This window comes from Puma concolor, chromosome A3 (genome assembly GCF_028749965.1).
Source record: "Puma concolor isolate L17-30 chromosome A3, mPumCon1.1.hap2, whole genome shotgun sequence".
Taxonomy (NCBI): domain Eukaryota; kingdom Metazoa; phylum Chordata; class Mammalia; order Carnivora; family Felidae; genus Puma; species Puma concolor.
This window is the reverse complement of record NC_141669.1, coordinates 7,079,430-7,095,685: the sequence shown is the minus strand read 5'-3', so window position 1 is coordinate 7,095,685 and position 16,256 is coordinate 7,079,430. Positions and strand designations below refer to the sequence as shown.

General features: G+C 39.1%; 1 protein-coding gene and 1 pseudogene across 1 annotated transcript in view; both read left to right on the top strand.

The window, feature by feature from the left end:
- The window catches only part of YWHAQ (tyrosine 3-monooxygenase/tryptophan 5-monooxygenase activation protein theta), a 39,086-nt gene extending 24,578 nt beyond the window's left edge, over positions 1–14,508 (top strand). Inside the window, exons 3-6 of the mRNA XM_086699976.1 lie at positions 7,941–8,064; positions 10,986–11,149; positions 11,350–11,445; positions 13,440–14,508. Coding sequence (XP_086556102.1) covers positions 7,941–8,064; positions 10,986–11,149; positions 11,350–11,445; positions 13,440–13,499 — 444 coding nt within the window. The 3' untranslated portion in view covers positions 13,500–14,508. The remainder of the gene's footprint in view (positions 1–7,940; positions 8,065–10,985; positions 11,150–11,349; positions 11,446–13,439) is intronic.
- On the top strand, positions 990–5,591 carry LOC147582214 (copper transport protein ATOX1 pseudogene; annotated as a pseudogene).
- Positions 14,509–16,256: the final 1,748 nt, after the last annotated feature.

Below are 16,256 nucleotides of genomic sequence, written 5' to 3'. Positions count from 1 at the left end.
TAAAATCGTATTTACCCTTTAAGACACGGGTCACTTGATACCTCAAGAAAAACTTGTAGGGACGCCTGGGTGGCTCAGGTGGTTAAGCATCCGGCTTCAGCTCAGGTCATGATCTCCCGGTTCGTGAGTTCGAGCCTGGTGTTGGGCTCTGTGCTGACAGCTCAGCCTGCTTTGGATTCTGTGTCTCCCTCTGTCTCTGCCCTTCCGCTACTCAAGGCTCTCTCTCTCTCAAAAATAAATAAACATTTGAAAAATAAATAAAAAAGAAAAACTTCCAGTTGCTTAACAGAGTAGTTATTTCCTTATATGAGCTCCCATAGGGCTATTTTATATATATATATACACACACACACACACACACACACACACACACACCATTGACTCACTCATTGTTTCTGAACAAGTGTAGGGAAGGCAGCACATTGAGTGAACAGAGCTCAGTGACACTAGACCTCCCTTAGTACATAGACATACAGTCTTGGGTAATGAATGTCCAGCTGCTCACTCATTTAGGTGGAAAACTGTTTTACAATTATCTGAGGCTAAGACCTAATTTTGTTTTAGTAACTAGTTAAACACAAAGGGTCCCCCCGCCCATGGTTTTAATGTATACAAAATTAACCAAGAATGCAACTACTATGTAAAAGTCAAGAGAAGATTTTACTTTATTTTGTTTGTAATGACTGGTTAGACTGTTAGTGATACTTGTACAGACTGTGGAAGTCTGTATCTGAAGGTTCTCATATTCATGGTGATCTCTTAGAGGCAAACATCTGGCTGTGTTATGCTTTACACTTTAGGCGTATAAACATTTACATAGGGAAATACATACTGTTTTACTACAAATTGCTTTTATTTCTCCCTTGTCTTAATGTATATTAATGTAGATTTTAAGATTATGTGTAGACATATTACCTACTAATTTCATTTTAGGATAGTTAGGGACGCATAAAATACTAGTTATGGAAGGGATTAGGGGAGCGGCAAAAGTATTAAAGTAAAAGCTCTAAAATTTAGGTCAGTATTGTTACTAAAGATGCTTTGGTTTCATTTTTTGTCACTAATGAGGCTGATATTTATAGTTGGTTGTCCAAATTTGCATCTATTCAGTTGACAAATAGGTGATGTTTAAAAGAAGAAGTTCAGAGAAAGAACTAGTTACATGGCCCCACCTTCGGTTGTCAGTGCATGCTTCAAAGTTTTAGCACCTTCTGTATGATTGTTAAAGGGTCTGGCAAGAAGTTTAATCCCTTAACTTTTAGTATTGAAATAATACTCTGAGCTATGACTAGGTGTCTGCAAGATGATTAGATATCTTCAGAAATGGGGTACTTCTCAAGAATGAAAGAGATAGCATTATAACTGTACGAGACAGCAGGCTTAAGCCAGGCAAACCAGGACATAGGGTCACTCTACTCCTCTGGTACAATTTACTAAAAATTTTTTTTTGTTCATTTGTAGAGGTTTGGGATTTGATATAGGTTTGAGTAAAGAAGGTAGGGACCTGAATATAGGCATTGCAACTTGAGTTTGAGCTCTTACTGATCTGATCTGCCATGTGATGTCAGCTAAATCACACAGCCTAACCTGTGGGATCCCTCACATTGGTGATTAGCCTCTATGAAAATTTTTACTTCATTCCTTCATTTTTTTAGTTAGGCACCAGAGCTGGGGTTTAAGACTTAGATTCCAAGACTTAACAGTTATGAATCAGTAACATTTTTTTTAAAGTTTGTATTTATTTGAGAGACAGCATGAGTGAGGGAAGGACAAGGCGAAAGGGAGAGAGAATCCCAAGCAGGTTCCATGCTCAGCATGAAGCCCAACGTGGGGCTCAAACTCATGACCCTGAGATCATGACCTGAGTTGAAATTAAGGGTCAGACACTCAACCGACTGAGTCACCCAGGTGCCCCAATCAATAACGTTTTTAAATAGTGCTGGGGGTGGGGGCTTGGGTGGCTCAGCTGATTAAGTGTTAAGTGTCCGACTCTTGGTCTTGGCCCATGTCATGATCTCACAGTTCGAGAGATTGGGCCCCACGTTGGACTCCGTGCTGACATTGCAGAGTCTGCTTGGGATTCTCTCTCTGCCCCTCCTCTACCTGTGTGTTCTCTCTCCCTCAACATAAAGAAATAAACTTTAAAAAAAATAGTGCAAGGGAGAGAGCCAGCAGAGGCGTCGCGTCGCTACCACCACATCCACAGTCATGCTGAAACACGAGTTGTTTGTGGACATGACCTGTGAAGGCTGCTCCAGTGCAGTCAGTCGGGTGCTCAACAAGCTGGGAGGAGTTGAGTTTGGCATTGACCCGCCTAACGAGAAGGTTTGCGTCAACTCTGAGCACAGCGTGGATCTTCTGCTGGAGACCCTGGGAAAAACAGGACAAGCTGTGTCCTACCTCGGCCCCAAGTAGTGAGGGCCTAGACCCTGGGCCCAAGATGGAGCAAAGCGGGCAGGCCGCTGATCCTCTCCTGCCTTCCCGACAGACCTGGGCCTGGCAGTCCTACTCAGCAATAGGAGTTCCTGCAGAGACCCTCACTTGCCCTGCTCCTCCCTAGCGTCCCTGCAATAAAATCGAGCCACTTTGGTTGTAAGTGTTAAAAAAAAAAAAAAAAAAAATAGTGCAAGGGCAATTAATTGTGCAAGGCATTTATTTTATTAAGGGTAGAAAATATTTCCATAGATTGATAATGTGATAGATGATTAACTTGGGTCATGTTATAGATGATTCATTGCCTCCTTAGTTAAGGCAACAAGTCCTTTATGAGATTCAACCCTAGCTGGTATACTTAGAATGGTAATTTTTTTTTTTTAAGTTTATTTATTTTGAGAGAGTGAGAGAGCATGTGGGAGCAGGGGAGAGGCAGAGAGAGAGAGAGAGAGAGAGAGAGAGAATCCCAAGCCAGCTGTCAGTACGGAGCCCAGCGCAGGGCTCGGACTCATGAACCGTGAGATCCTGACCTGAGCCGAAATCTAGATGTTTAATCATCTCAGCCACCCAGGCGCCCCTAAAATGGTAATTTCTGAGAAGAGGAGGCCTTTGGATCATAATATTCTCATTATGTATAAAGAAACAGTTTTGAGAAGCCGTGATTTGCCACCAGGTCATAGAGCTAATGACATAAATCACTTTCACAAAGGAATCTAATTTCTAAAATCATACATTCTAAAATAACCCAAAGTTACCCTGGTCCTTTATCTTCCTCTCTCTCGGACCCATCCTGTAATTCCAGCCCATCACATGCAGCCTCTGAAAGGTCCACTCAGCCACCCCAAATCAGGGTTGTTATGTGTGTATAATTTCTTTCTGGATGAAATGTGATTTCCTTCTTGAGTCTTAAATTTTACTTTGATTTCAGTGCCTTGGATTAATCAACCTAATTAGGAGACAGTTAATGTCTAGAGACTATTTTTCGTGCATATCATATCAGTGGGGTTTTTTTTTTTTTTTTTTGTGCTACATGATACTTGAGGTTGGAATGTCAGAAAAATGTAGCTCTTACCATTCAATAAATGTTCCAGTTGTTAAATAATCATATTGCCCTGTACGCCATATTAATTATTTTGTTTTACTAATTGTAATAAATATCTAACATAAGGACAAATGCTTTTAGGTATTTTTGGGTATTATTAACCTTTATTTTACAGGGTAGGGCTTAGAAATACTACCTCCGGTTTCAGATAGTGGCTCCACTTAATTGTATGACTTGGACACGTTGTTGGACTCCAGTGTGCTTTTATTCGTTGTCACGATGGTTTGTTTAGCTGTAAATAATACATAAAGTGCTTAGAATGGGGCTTGGCATATGTTGAGCATTTGACTATTTGCTGAATGGATGGATGTAGTTTTGGTAGTAGTATGTGCTGATTAAACTGATAAAAATATATGGATAATGACTCTTCATCAGTTACCTACTCTTCTAAATAAATCAGCTTCTTATATAAAGAATAAGCTAGCTATATGATGAGGGACAAGAGCAGTTTATTTTGTCTGTAAACAGGAATCACTTATAAATGAGTTTAAGGAAAACATTATTTTAGTTTGTTGAATGCCATGGAATATTACCACTGAAGCCAAAGGAATTGTTTAGAAAAACTGTTGATGTGATGGTAGGATTATTATAAGCCAAAATAATTCACTGCTGGGGATAGAATTAGTATTAGAGTTTTTCTTTCTTCCTAGCCTTTTCTCTAAGACATGGGCTTGAAGAGGAATAGTTGCTATACTAAATTTACATCAATATTATTGCATGACAATTTCATTTCTTATACAGTTCTCCATAGCTTTTCTGATACAACCTTTTATTTTTATTGCCATCCTATCTTTATGAGATTAAGCTTATTCTGAGGTCCTTTAGCGTCTCTCAAAGTGACCTGTGTAGTAACTTAAACATTTTCCTCTGATTTTGCTCAGATTTGTGTTTCTTTGGTTTAGCCCTCAGTTACGAGTCCACCTTGTAATTTTGGGTAGTGAGTACATGGACTTTACAGATCTCTCAGATTTTCAAAAAAGAATGACCATTTGCCTTCTACCCAAGTCAAGTCACACAGTCAGTGCTGGAGGAACCCCCATCTTAGCTCTCCAGGCCTCCCAGGATCATAAAATCTGCAGGTCGAAGAGTTACAAAGGGGATCTCCCGCTTAATTGACAAGAATAATGTGCAGGAGAAATCAGCGGGGGAACTTTTAACTACCTAGATGTTAAAACTGATTCTCTTTCTGTCTCCTGACTTCTTACCAGTTACCTTATATGGAAAGATTTTCTTATTCACGTAGTTACCATTTATCATTTTGGTTCTCTCTCTCTGATCCATGTTGAGTTTTTAAAATAATTTTTTAAATAAAAGTTGTACATTTAGACTTTATACCTTTAAGTGTAGCCTTTATTCTGTCTGGTATTAATAATTAATACTGGTATTTTTAAAAGTTATTTATTTTGAGAGGGTGAGCATGAGCAGGGGACGGGCAGATGAGGGCGAAGAGAGAATCCCCAAGCAGGCTCCATGCGAAGCCCGATGCGGGGCTTGATTTCACGAAGTGTGAGATCATAACCTGAGCTGAGGTCCAGAGTTGGATGCTTCACCGACTGAGCCACTCGGGTGCCCCAGTACTGGTATTGATACTACCTGGTAATAGCCATGATCATTTTGGTAAGACATGAAGCAGAATCCACTGTCTTTTGGGGCTAAAATATACATCTCTACTACTGGTAACATGTGGCAAGACAGAGTTATTCTGTACCTGTTGTTTCCGTCCTTCTTAGGGAGCTAGTGATGTGGCATCTGACAAAGAACCCGTAATATCTAGCTGAAACTCCAAGGTGGAAGTAATGTACAAGTGACTATGTAAAAGCCAGCCTTGTCGATCGTATGTCGTGGCTGTATGCAAGCTAGTAGTCAAAGTTGGCAATTTTAGAAAGGACGAGTTTAGCTCACGAGTGGCTGTGTACTTACTAGTGCAATAGTTGTTCGCAGCTTTCCCGATCGTTTGGAGGCCAGTCAGCCGTCCTCATGAGCGCGCCCACATCTGGCTGCGTGACTGAGGAGGGATCGGTGCTACAACCGCCTTTCTCTTCTCGCCCCAAGTCCTCGCTCGGGTCACGCTTTTCTCAGCCTCTGCTACCACACTTCGGCCACGTTCCATCACAGAGTACTACGTCTTAAAGGAACCGAGTAGCTTTTTTTGTGACAAAATGTCTTCACCAGAGCTGGCACCTTTTTGGAGCTCCTCTGTGTGATCTCGTCTTAACTGACTCACTCGGGAGGAGAAGAAAGAATATTTTATATTCCAGTTCTCAGTTTGGGTGCAAGCAGAGGTTGTGGCTCCCACAGAATCGATACTGTGTTTGTGTTGTGTAATGCAGCTTCTCACAATCCACTCTTGTTGAATTTTTCTTTAAAGATAGGGATGGCTGTGGTTCAGTATGCGATTTCAAAACAAGTCCGCTTCTTTGCGGCGGTCCCTCCACACAAAAGTCCTAAAATCTGGTGTTCCCCAAAAATCGTTTTTAAATTGAAAGCCGTCCATGATATATACAAATGGTATTAGAGGGAAAAGTTAAAGTAGTACGAATTTCTAAGATTCTGGGAAAGAGTTTCTCAGGTTCATGTTAGCGGATAGCTATTAAAGTTGAATTGGTGATGCTGAGCAGAAGAAATTCTTACAGCCTTCTCTTGAATCTTTTCTCAATTAAGAGTTTGGTGCTGGTCGGGAGCCAGCATTCGTTTTCACCGTTCCCGCTAGTGTTTGGGTGTGGCCCTTAATGACATCTATTGTTTCATTCCTGGCCACAATTTTTATGCAGTTTGCCAGTTTTATAACGTATAGACTCCTGGGGCTTTGTTAGGTAATTTTAAAATAAAAAATTTTGCCTGAGCTTTAGGCCCTTTTAAAATATTTTTTATGTAAACTTTTAAAAAGTAAATTTAAGGATTTAAAATATGTTTTCCTGTTCATTTCCGTGAAAATAAGTTATGGATGTAATCATTGCATTTTGTTTAGGCCATTTTTAGTCAGATAAACAATGAGAGAGTTCTTCAGTTAGAACCGTTTTCTAAACTTTTTCTTAGCTTTTTTTTTCTTTTAAACTGTAAACAACCTTTTGCTTCTTCAGTAATACAGTTAGGTGAAATTGAAACCATCTTAGCTGGATTCTTCTCTAAACTTCAGTTTTGTATTGTAGTTTGTTTTTTTAATGTTTATTATTTTAGGGGAGGGAGGGAGGGAGGGAGCAAGCAGGGAGGGGGCAGAGAGAGAGGGAGACACAGATCAATGCAGGGCTCAAATTCAGGAACATGATACTCATGACTTCAGCCGAAGTTGGACACTTAACCGACTGAGCCACCAAGGCACCCTTGTAGTTGGTATTTTTGTATAATGTTAACTGATAATATCTGTGGCTATTTTTCCAGAATGCAAAGATGACCGTGGCTGTTTCTTGCTTAAACTTTTTCACTAGTTTTCACATCGCCTAGATCAGTGCTGCTCAAACTTTGCACCGAGTCAGAAGAGGGGCGATACCTGGCTGGCTGACCACTGACACCAACCGCTTAACATGTGACACTGCACTGCGCATTGCTTTCGCATCCACTGATTGGTTTCACTCCCAAAACCAACCTGTGAGGTATAGGTATTGGTGTCTTAAAATTTCTATGAGAATTTTACTCTCCTCCATAATATTTATTGCAAAAAGATTTTTAAATTACTTACCATCGAGTAAGATTGATAGTCCACAAAGATCTCTATTCCTATTTGTCTTCTGTGACTTTTTTTTAAAGATTTTATTTGTAAGTAATCTCTACACCCAGTGTGGGGCTTGAACTCATGACCCTGAAATCAAGAGTCGCATGCTCTACTGACTGAGCCAGCCAGGTGCCCTTCTTCTGTGACTTTTCTTCTGGCACACCTTGTGCAAATTCCTCAGTTTGAGAGGCACTAGCTCATTGGATCGAGTGTACGTTTCTTTGAGTAAAATAGGGAATAAAGACATACTTAATTACTAACCCAATATTTTCTTTTGAGTTTATTTATTTTGAGAGAGAGACAGATGGTGGGAGTGGGGGAGGGCAGGGAGAGAGGGAGACACAGAATCCGAAGCAGGCTCCAGGCTCCGAGCTGTCGGCACAGAGCCTGAACTGGGGCTCCGAACTCACAGACTGCGAGGTCATGACCTGAGCCCAAGTCTGATGGTCAACTGATTGAGCCACCCAGGTGCCCCCAGGCTCTTTCTAATTAGTGTTCGATGTGCTCTAGCTCTACTATTAGAAACTGTGACTTGCTGTGAGCCAAAGCATTCAACTAATGACAACCTTGTGACCCCTGCTCTCAGTCCATGTTTCAAGTCCAAGGTGGTATGGTTGTAGTTGCTGTGGTAATGATGCCAGTGCATATTGTTGTGAGCTCATATTAGTGCCTAATATTTTATCTTGTTTCTTGCAGGAATTGTTGGATAAGTATTTAATAGCCAATGCAACTAATCCAGAGAGTAAGGTCTTCTATCTGAAAATGAAGGGAGATTACTTCCGGTACCTTGCTGAAGTTGCATGTGGTGATGATCGAAAACGTAAGTATGTTTGGTTTCTGGGTAAAGTTAAAAATGGAAAGGAAAGGAGGATAAATGGGACCCTGTACCAGTAGTCACTATGTCATCTCCAGGCCCTCTTTAACTTTTTAAAAATCTTGGAGTCTTAAAAAAAATCTAGGAATCTATGTAGAAGAAAATTAATAATGTTACCTTAGTTTTCTCAAAAATGAAAGCAGTCATGAATTGACCTTATGTGCTGCTGTTTTTGAAAAATTAAACTCCTAAACTCTGATTATAATCGGATAAGATATTTTAAAAATATCTTAAGAAAGCTTAATCTTTTATGCTTTAGAATTTGGCGAAGTGTATTTTTAGCCCCCAGTCATTTGCATCTGCTTTGAGTGATTCTGTTGTCTCATGGCCCTTAGTGTCATTATACCTTACAATTTAAGATAATTGGAAATTACATACAGAATATAGAAACAAGATGTTGTACTTCTTCTGTTTGACATATTAATTTATTAACTACTACCTGTTCTGAAGGATCATCTTGTAGACTAATTATAACTACATTTCCGAGGAAGAGAGGTGAGATGAAACTATTATTGCTCGTATATAATTTGTCATAGAAGAATGTAGATACAGAAAAAGAGAGTAACTGAATTGCCAGTCTCTTTTGTTTAAAAAAAAAAAAAATCAAAGTGAATGTATTAACACTGAACTCTGTCTCCCTGGAATATTAGTAGCTAAGTATAAGGCAGGTCCTATAACTAAATTTTGTGTATGTGCCTGCTACCAAATTTATCAAGTTCTAGATAGAAGTTTCACTTAATTCCTTATTAACAGTAGGTTCATTATTTTAATTTTGCCCCATCCAAAAAGAGTGTGCCCCTTCAAATAGTTACTGTGGCTTCCTGCCCGCACAGTTACTAACTGAAAGTGGGACAGTGTGACCATGCCAAATCTCAGTGTAGTTGAAGATACCAAGAGAAGACTGTTGTACTCTGCTGTAATAAAACTTGTATACTAAACTTAATATTATTGATGTATAATTTCTATTGCCATAAAGATAAGCAAAACTGAAAGTGACAGATACTTGCAAGTCAAAGGGGGGGTCTTTGGAAGACTGGGACATAGGCCCAGCCTTAGTCTGCTGATTTAATCCTTTCTGGTTCATGGGCATTTCTGGTCCTCTCCATAGAATACTCTAATAGTCTGGGATTCGTAGAGAGTCTATATTTACAGCCTAGATGCTGAGACACCTTTACCGCTGCTCATTGTATGTAGTACTTCCTTACATGCCAGTCAGCGGGAACTCCTTCGTATGTGAGGGCCATATTTAGATCAATAAATGTGCCATTTCAGAGGACGGAAAATGCACATATTCAGGCCAAAAAGGGCTAACTTTAAATTTCTGTTAGGTCAGTATTTCTAAAGCTGTACTGGACCAGTGGTCTCGTTGAGAAAACCTGCCTGCCCCTTCGAACGCATGGATACAATCAGATTAGTGTCGGTAATAATTACTGAACGGTTTTTTCAGGAAGGTGACATTTTTATTAGGTCAGTAATCCACCTCTGGTCAGAGCAGATTTTGTTCTATATGTTGACACTTTCTTATTGCCTTTCACGTAATACCTCTTTTGATACCAAGAATCAGTATTATTTTTACAAATAAATCACAAAAATACAGATATTGGTGGTGATGATCTTTGTAAAGTGTTTTCATTATTTTGGAAAGAGGTATTATAGCCCAGTTTTTTTCTGGTTTCATTGATATTATTGACCCATATCAGTCAAGTTATTACTACTATTTATTATTATTATTATTTTAAATATTTTATTTTTAAGGTAATCTCCATACCCATTGTGGGGCTTGAACTCATAACCCCAAGATCAAGTATCATACGCTCTTCTTGTAGGGGCCCCTGGGTGGCTGCGTAGGTTGAATGTCTGACTTCAGCTCAGGTCATGATCTCACAGCTTGTGAGTTGGAGCCCTGCAGTGAGCTCTGTGCTGACAGCTTGGAACCTTGGAGCCTGCTTCGGATTCTGTGTCTCCCTGTCTCTCTGCCCCTAACCCACTCACATTCTGTTTCTCTCTCTCTCTAAAAAATAAACATTAAAAAAAAAAAAAGTGCATGCTCTTCTGAATGAGCCAGCCAGGCAGCCATCAGTCAAATTATTATTATTATTTAATGTTTATTTATTTTTGAAAGAGACAGTGCAAGCGGGGGGAGGGGGTGCAGAGAGAGAGGGAGACACGGAATCCGAAGCAGGTTCCAGGCTCTGAGCTGTCAGCACAGAGCCTGTCGCAGGGCTTAAACCCACGAACCATGAGATCATGACCTGAGCTGAAGTTGGATGCTTAACCAGCTGGGCCACCCACGTGCCCCTCAGTCAAATTATTATTTTTTTTTTTTAATTTTTTTTTTCAACGTTTATTTATTTATTTTTGGGACAGAGAGAGACAGAGCATGAACGGGGGAGGGGCAGAGAGAGAGGGAGACACAGAATCGGAAACAGGCTCCAGGCTCCGAGCCATCAGCCCAGAGCCTGACGTGGGGCTCGAACTCACGGACCGCGAGATCATGACCTGGCTGAAGTCGCACGCTTAACCGACTGCGCCACCCAGGCGCCCCAGTCAAATTATTTTTAATTGCTGCATTTCCAATTAGTGAAATTAAAAGATAGGAAAAAAGTGTCTTAGTCCGAGAGATTGAAAAATCTGGTCACACTCTCTCATGCTGTTTTTAAAAAAGCTGATTATAAGCAAACAGCATTGTAAACTAGTGTTTAAATAGCCTACTACAAGAATGTTTTTGTGGTATAAGTGGCTTTAAGAGAAAACCACAGAAAAATCACTGCTACATGAGGCAGTAGCGTAAGTTTAAGGGTGTTAATGTGCTGCATATTTGATGGATATTTTCAGTGTTGTGCTTGTTTTTTTCCTTCCCTTCACAGAAACGATAGATAATTCCCAAGGAGCTTACCAAGAGGCTTTTGACATAAGCAAGAAGGAGATGCAGCCCACACATCCAATCCGCCTGGGGCTGGCTCTTAACTTTTCTGTATTTTACTATGAGATCCTTAATAACCCAGAGCTTGCCTGCACACTGGCTAAAACAGTAAGTTTCAGATCATTCTCCTAAGTCCTTACTCATACTGATAAGGTCATTGCCACAAACTGAGAATCTGTGAAAATGAGTCCGTTGAACTTTATTTTTAATGGATAGTAGAGTATAAAGTGGTTGCTCACCTATTTAGTAAAAATGGTTTGTAATTGTAATCATTCTGTGTTGATGCAAATATCGTTTACCACGCATAGGCTTTTGATGAGGCCATTGCAGAACTTGATACACTGAACGAAGACTCCTACAAAGACAGCACCCTCATCATGCAGTTGCTTAGAGACAACCTAACAGTGAGTTGTTCATTCTTTCAATGTTGTTATCCTTTGTCTTTTTTAAGAACAAAAATAGTTATTTCAGTCTCCCTATATTTTGAGTCAGAGCTCAACTTTCTCTCAGAAAATGAACACAGGTATGTAAGTGAAAGTATTATTGAGTGCTTGTTAGTATTCTGTGTGGGCCAAATGTTCTTTTGTAGGCAGACTTTCAAGTTGAATAGGCGTTTTATTAGACCTTCCTGAGAAGATCCGAAGTTTGTAGGAACTCTTAATATTAACGTCATTGACTATTGCATTGGAATGAAGATGTTGATAATTATGTTAATATAGGAAGGTTTTATAGTTGCAATATTTTCTTGTTTTGGATCAATTAGCGACAGCAATTTAGGAATTGTGTAGGTATCTAAGCTTTCCTAAAATCCCATGAAATGCCTTGTTATAATGAAAATTTACTTTGTGATGTCTTACAGTCATTTGATAGTGAGTAAACCTTAACCTCAGTTTACTCCACTTCTGTCTCTAGGCCAAGACCTGTTTCACTTGTTTATCTTTTTTGTTTTTCTTTTGTTTTTCTCCTCCTTCTTGGATAGGCAGATAATGAAGGGGAAAATAATGGGCAAAAAAACACAAATTGGGCTTTACTTAGCTTCTTTTATAGGCTCAAGTAAATTTAATATGTCAAAACGTTTAGACAAAATGTGGCTGAAGGGACTATTCCTTTTAATGTAAGTGTAGTTCTCCCCAGTTTGCAGCTTTATTTTTGCTAGAAAGGATTTTTTTTTTTTTTTTAATGTTAGCACCGTATGTGTTCAACTTTGCTGAACAAGGAAATAATGAAGATACTTCATTCCCAGCCATTAGAAATCTCTGTTCTTGTGGGGTAGTGGTAGAAGAATGATCAGTGTAAATAGCTTCCATAGAAGAAAAGCAAACTGAGCCATTATATCTCTTCTCAGGACTATTGTGGGGCTGCCTTTATCTTAACTGGTTTTGTTTTATTTTCTCTCTTAGACAGTTCTTTAGGGACATTTTGTTTCTATTTATTTTAGTTTTTTAACAATAACTTAAAAATTATATACGATTCTTGTTTTTCTAAAATTACCCGTAGTCTCTTTGTGTTGATCTAATAGAAATTCATTTTGTGAACTATTGTTAATAGTCAGTAAAACTTGACTATTTCCTTCTTCACTTCATTGTTCCACCCTAAAATTGGAGAGGTCCTTGGGGATCAATTCTGTTTTAACATCCTAGCTAATTCAAGAATGCTTTCTCAGGGCACCTGGGTGGCTTAGTTGGTGAGGTGTCTGACTTCGGCTCAGGTCATGATCTTGCGGTTCGCAAGTTCAAGGCCTGCATGGGGCTCTGTGCTGACAGCTCAGAGCCTGGAACCTGCTTCAGATTCTGTGTGTGTGTGTGTGTGTCTCTCTCTCTGTCTGTCTGTCTCCCTGCCCCTCCTCTGCTCATGCTCTGTCCCTGTCTCTCAAAAATGAAATAAGTGTTAAAAGTTTTTTTAAATTTAAGAATGTTTCTGTACATCTTCTTGCCCACTACTGTGTCCTTCTAATTTCCATCACCTGTTCTCGTTTAACCCTTTGCAGCATACAAAATAGGTCTGCTCCTATTTCAATACAGTCACCCTTCAAATATTTGGAAACCGTTAAAATGACTATGGTTCACCTCCTTCCTTAAAAATTCTTTTGCCTTGTTAATTTCATAAATTATATTTCAGTAGTGCTTTCAGGAAGAACATTTGGCTGCTGTGAGCAGAGATAACGTTAAATTCTAACAATACTACGTTTTTTTTCCTGAAATTATACTGCTATTAAAAAAGAGCTTTAAAAACGTACTGAAGCAGTTTGTGTCATTTTGTAAATGCATATTGGGAGGTTCACAAAAATACACTTCGGGGGAGGAGTTGATGGTGTTTGGGAGTTTGAGAAATCTAACTTCCAGTCTTTGGTCACAGTGTCTATTGTCTGGATAACTTAATATGATTTTTTTTTTCCTAGTTATGGACATCAGACAGTGCAGGAGAAGAATGTGACGCGGCAGAAGGGGCAGAAAACTAAATGCGTACAGGGTGTCATCCTTCTTCCCCTCAAGAAACCTTTTTACTCATCTCCATTCCTTATTCCATTTGGATTTCCTATAGCAAAGAAACCCATTCATGTGTATGGAATCAACTGTTCATAGTCTTTTCACACTGCGGCTTTGGGAAAACTCCATTCCTTGATTTGTGTTTGTCTTGGCCTTCCTGGTGTGCAGTTACTGCTGTAGAAAAGTATTAATAGCTTCATTTCATACGAACGTCAGTAACTTCCAAACACTTATGTAGAGGACTAAAAATGTATCTGGTATTTAAGTAATCTGAACCAGTTCTGCAAGTGACTGTGTTTTGTATTACTGTGAAGATATGAAAATGCAGTTCATTACAATTTCAAAAGTGTTCTACATAACTTCTTAATTTCTACATTCCCTCCCTTACTTCCTTTTAGTAAGCAACTTTTCCGTGCTCTTCCTGTATTCCTTTTTGGTAGGAATCCAGAAGTATTAGATTGAACGGAAAAGCATTTGGCATTTCTGCGCGGGGGGTCGCAAATTGAAATTCCTCCTGTATCAAATATGATGGAGGTCTTGTGTATCTGTGACAACAGGAAGTTTCCTTATTCATTCTTCATTTGCTGCTGTTTAAGTTGACAACTTCCCTTCCCAATAAAAATTCACTGACACCTCCTGCCTTTTGTAGTTCTGGTATTCACTTTCCTATGTAATAGAAGTAGCATGTTGCTGCCAGAATACAAGCGTTGCTTTTGGCAAATTAAAGTGCATGTCATTTCTTAATACACTAGAAAGGGGAAATAGAGTCCACAAGTCCGAGTCTAAAACGTTAGTACTTTTCCATGCAGATTTGTGCACATGTGAGGGAGCGTCCAGTTTGTCTAGCGACCCTCGTGTAGAGAGTTGGACCACTGTTGTGTGTTGCTGATCATCGACTGTAGTCCCAAAAAAGCCTTGTGAAAATGTTATGCCCTATGTAACAGCAGAGTAACATAAAATAAAACTACATTTTATAAACCACTTACTATGGCTTTGTAACAATTGCATACTCATTTTAAGGGACAGACGAATTTACTACTTCCTGAAGTTTATTGATACTCCTCTTTTATCTTATGTAAAATGTAGTGATGCTCGTACCTGCATTGTGACTTCACTTGTCTGGCGGTGCCTGGAAACGGATACAATTGGACTACATGTCTTAGAGTTAGTGTTTTGCCATAGAGCAGTTGTGTGGACCATCTCTTCTTCAGATGTAAATGTTACCCAGTTAAGTGTTACATGGAATAAAGTGGACATTTTAAAACTAGAAAAGTTAATGATGTGAGTATGAGTGCTTTGGTTGGTATTAGAATCATGCTTCTGTGGATATTCAAGCCGAATGTCAGAGTTCCAGAGTATATTACTTGTTTAGTTTTCAAAGAATTCTCTCTAAACATTCAGTTGTACCATGAGTGAGGTTCGAATAATTTTTGTTTTATAGTATCACGTTGGCTGTTAAACTAGAATGTCTTAAGTGTTGACCTGAGAATTTATTTCAAAGTCAAAAGATAAGCTGAAAAATTCAGCTGCGTAGAATCAGCCTTTATCTCCTTAAAACGTGACTATGAAAAGATAGAATTGAATGAGACTTGGGGAAAAATCCGTAAGACACTGTGTTTTATTTATTTTTAACGTTAATCATTTTTGAGAGAGAGAGAGAGAGAGAGTGTGTGTGTGTGTGTGAGAGAGAGAGAGAGAGAGAGAGAAAGGGAGACACAATCCAAAGCAGGCTCCAGGCTCTGAGCTGTTCGCAACAGAGCCCGATGTGGGGCCCGAACTCATGAACGGTGAGATCATGACCTGAGCTGAAGTCGGATGCTTAACTGACTGAGCCACCCAGGGCGCCCCAAGACACTAGAAAAAACGTTGTGAATTAGAAGAAAGAATCATCACATTGTAACAAGTACTGGTAAGTTCTGAGTAATCACCGAGTTTAGCAAAGTAGCCTTCCTTCTTAAAAAGCAGATTATTCTCAGTGTTTAGTCTCAGATTTAAATAAATATGTCCTTGCTTTAGCAGAAATCGGCATCTTGCAAAGGGTCCAGCCTGTGTTATCTCCTTTTAATCCTCTGATTCGGGGACTTCTTGCACTAGATGTAGAGGATTTTTGTAGATCTTTGCTGAGAACCTAGTAGGAGAGAAAACACCTTTCCTCAGGGGAAAAATACATGAATAAAGTTTCTGGTGGAGGAAAGGGTGATAGGCTTCAACTTAAACTTTTTAAATTACTTTCAGACATCAGAAATGTTAAATGTCACCTGCTTTGTAGTTCGAACTTAATTAGCAGGGTGTTTTTTTTAAATGTCATTTAGGTTTTAATAAAATAATTAGGGGGGATTGCATTCTAACATTGACGAGCATTGGGGATTTCTATTCAACATACGGTGCAGTGAGCTATGGTTTGTTGATTTTAGATTGGAAAAGAAAAACTACTTTTTGATTGGGGGCAGGATTGGTAGAATACACTCATGTATATCAAATTTAATTATCAGTAGAGACTGTTATTTTTGGTTTTTAAAATCATGAAAAACACTAGAAAGACCATTTAAAGATGTGTAAAATTTCTAGTAGTAAAAATAATTTGAGAAAAATCAGAATTGTAGTCACTTATTTTTAAATGCACTTATTTTTAAATGTAGTCACTTATTTTAAAAAGCCAAACGTTCAGACACATTTGAGGGTCTATTACAGGCATGCCATGTGACTGTTTTTGTCAAATTGTGAGCCTG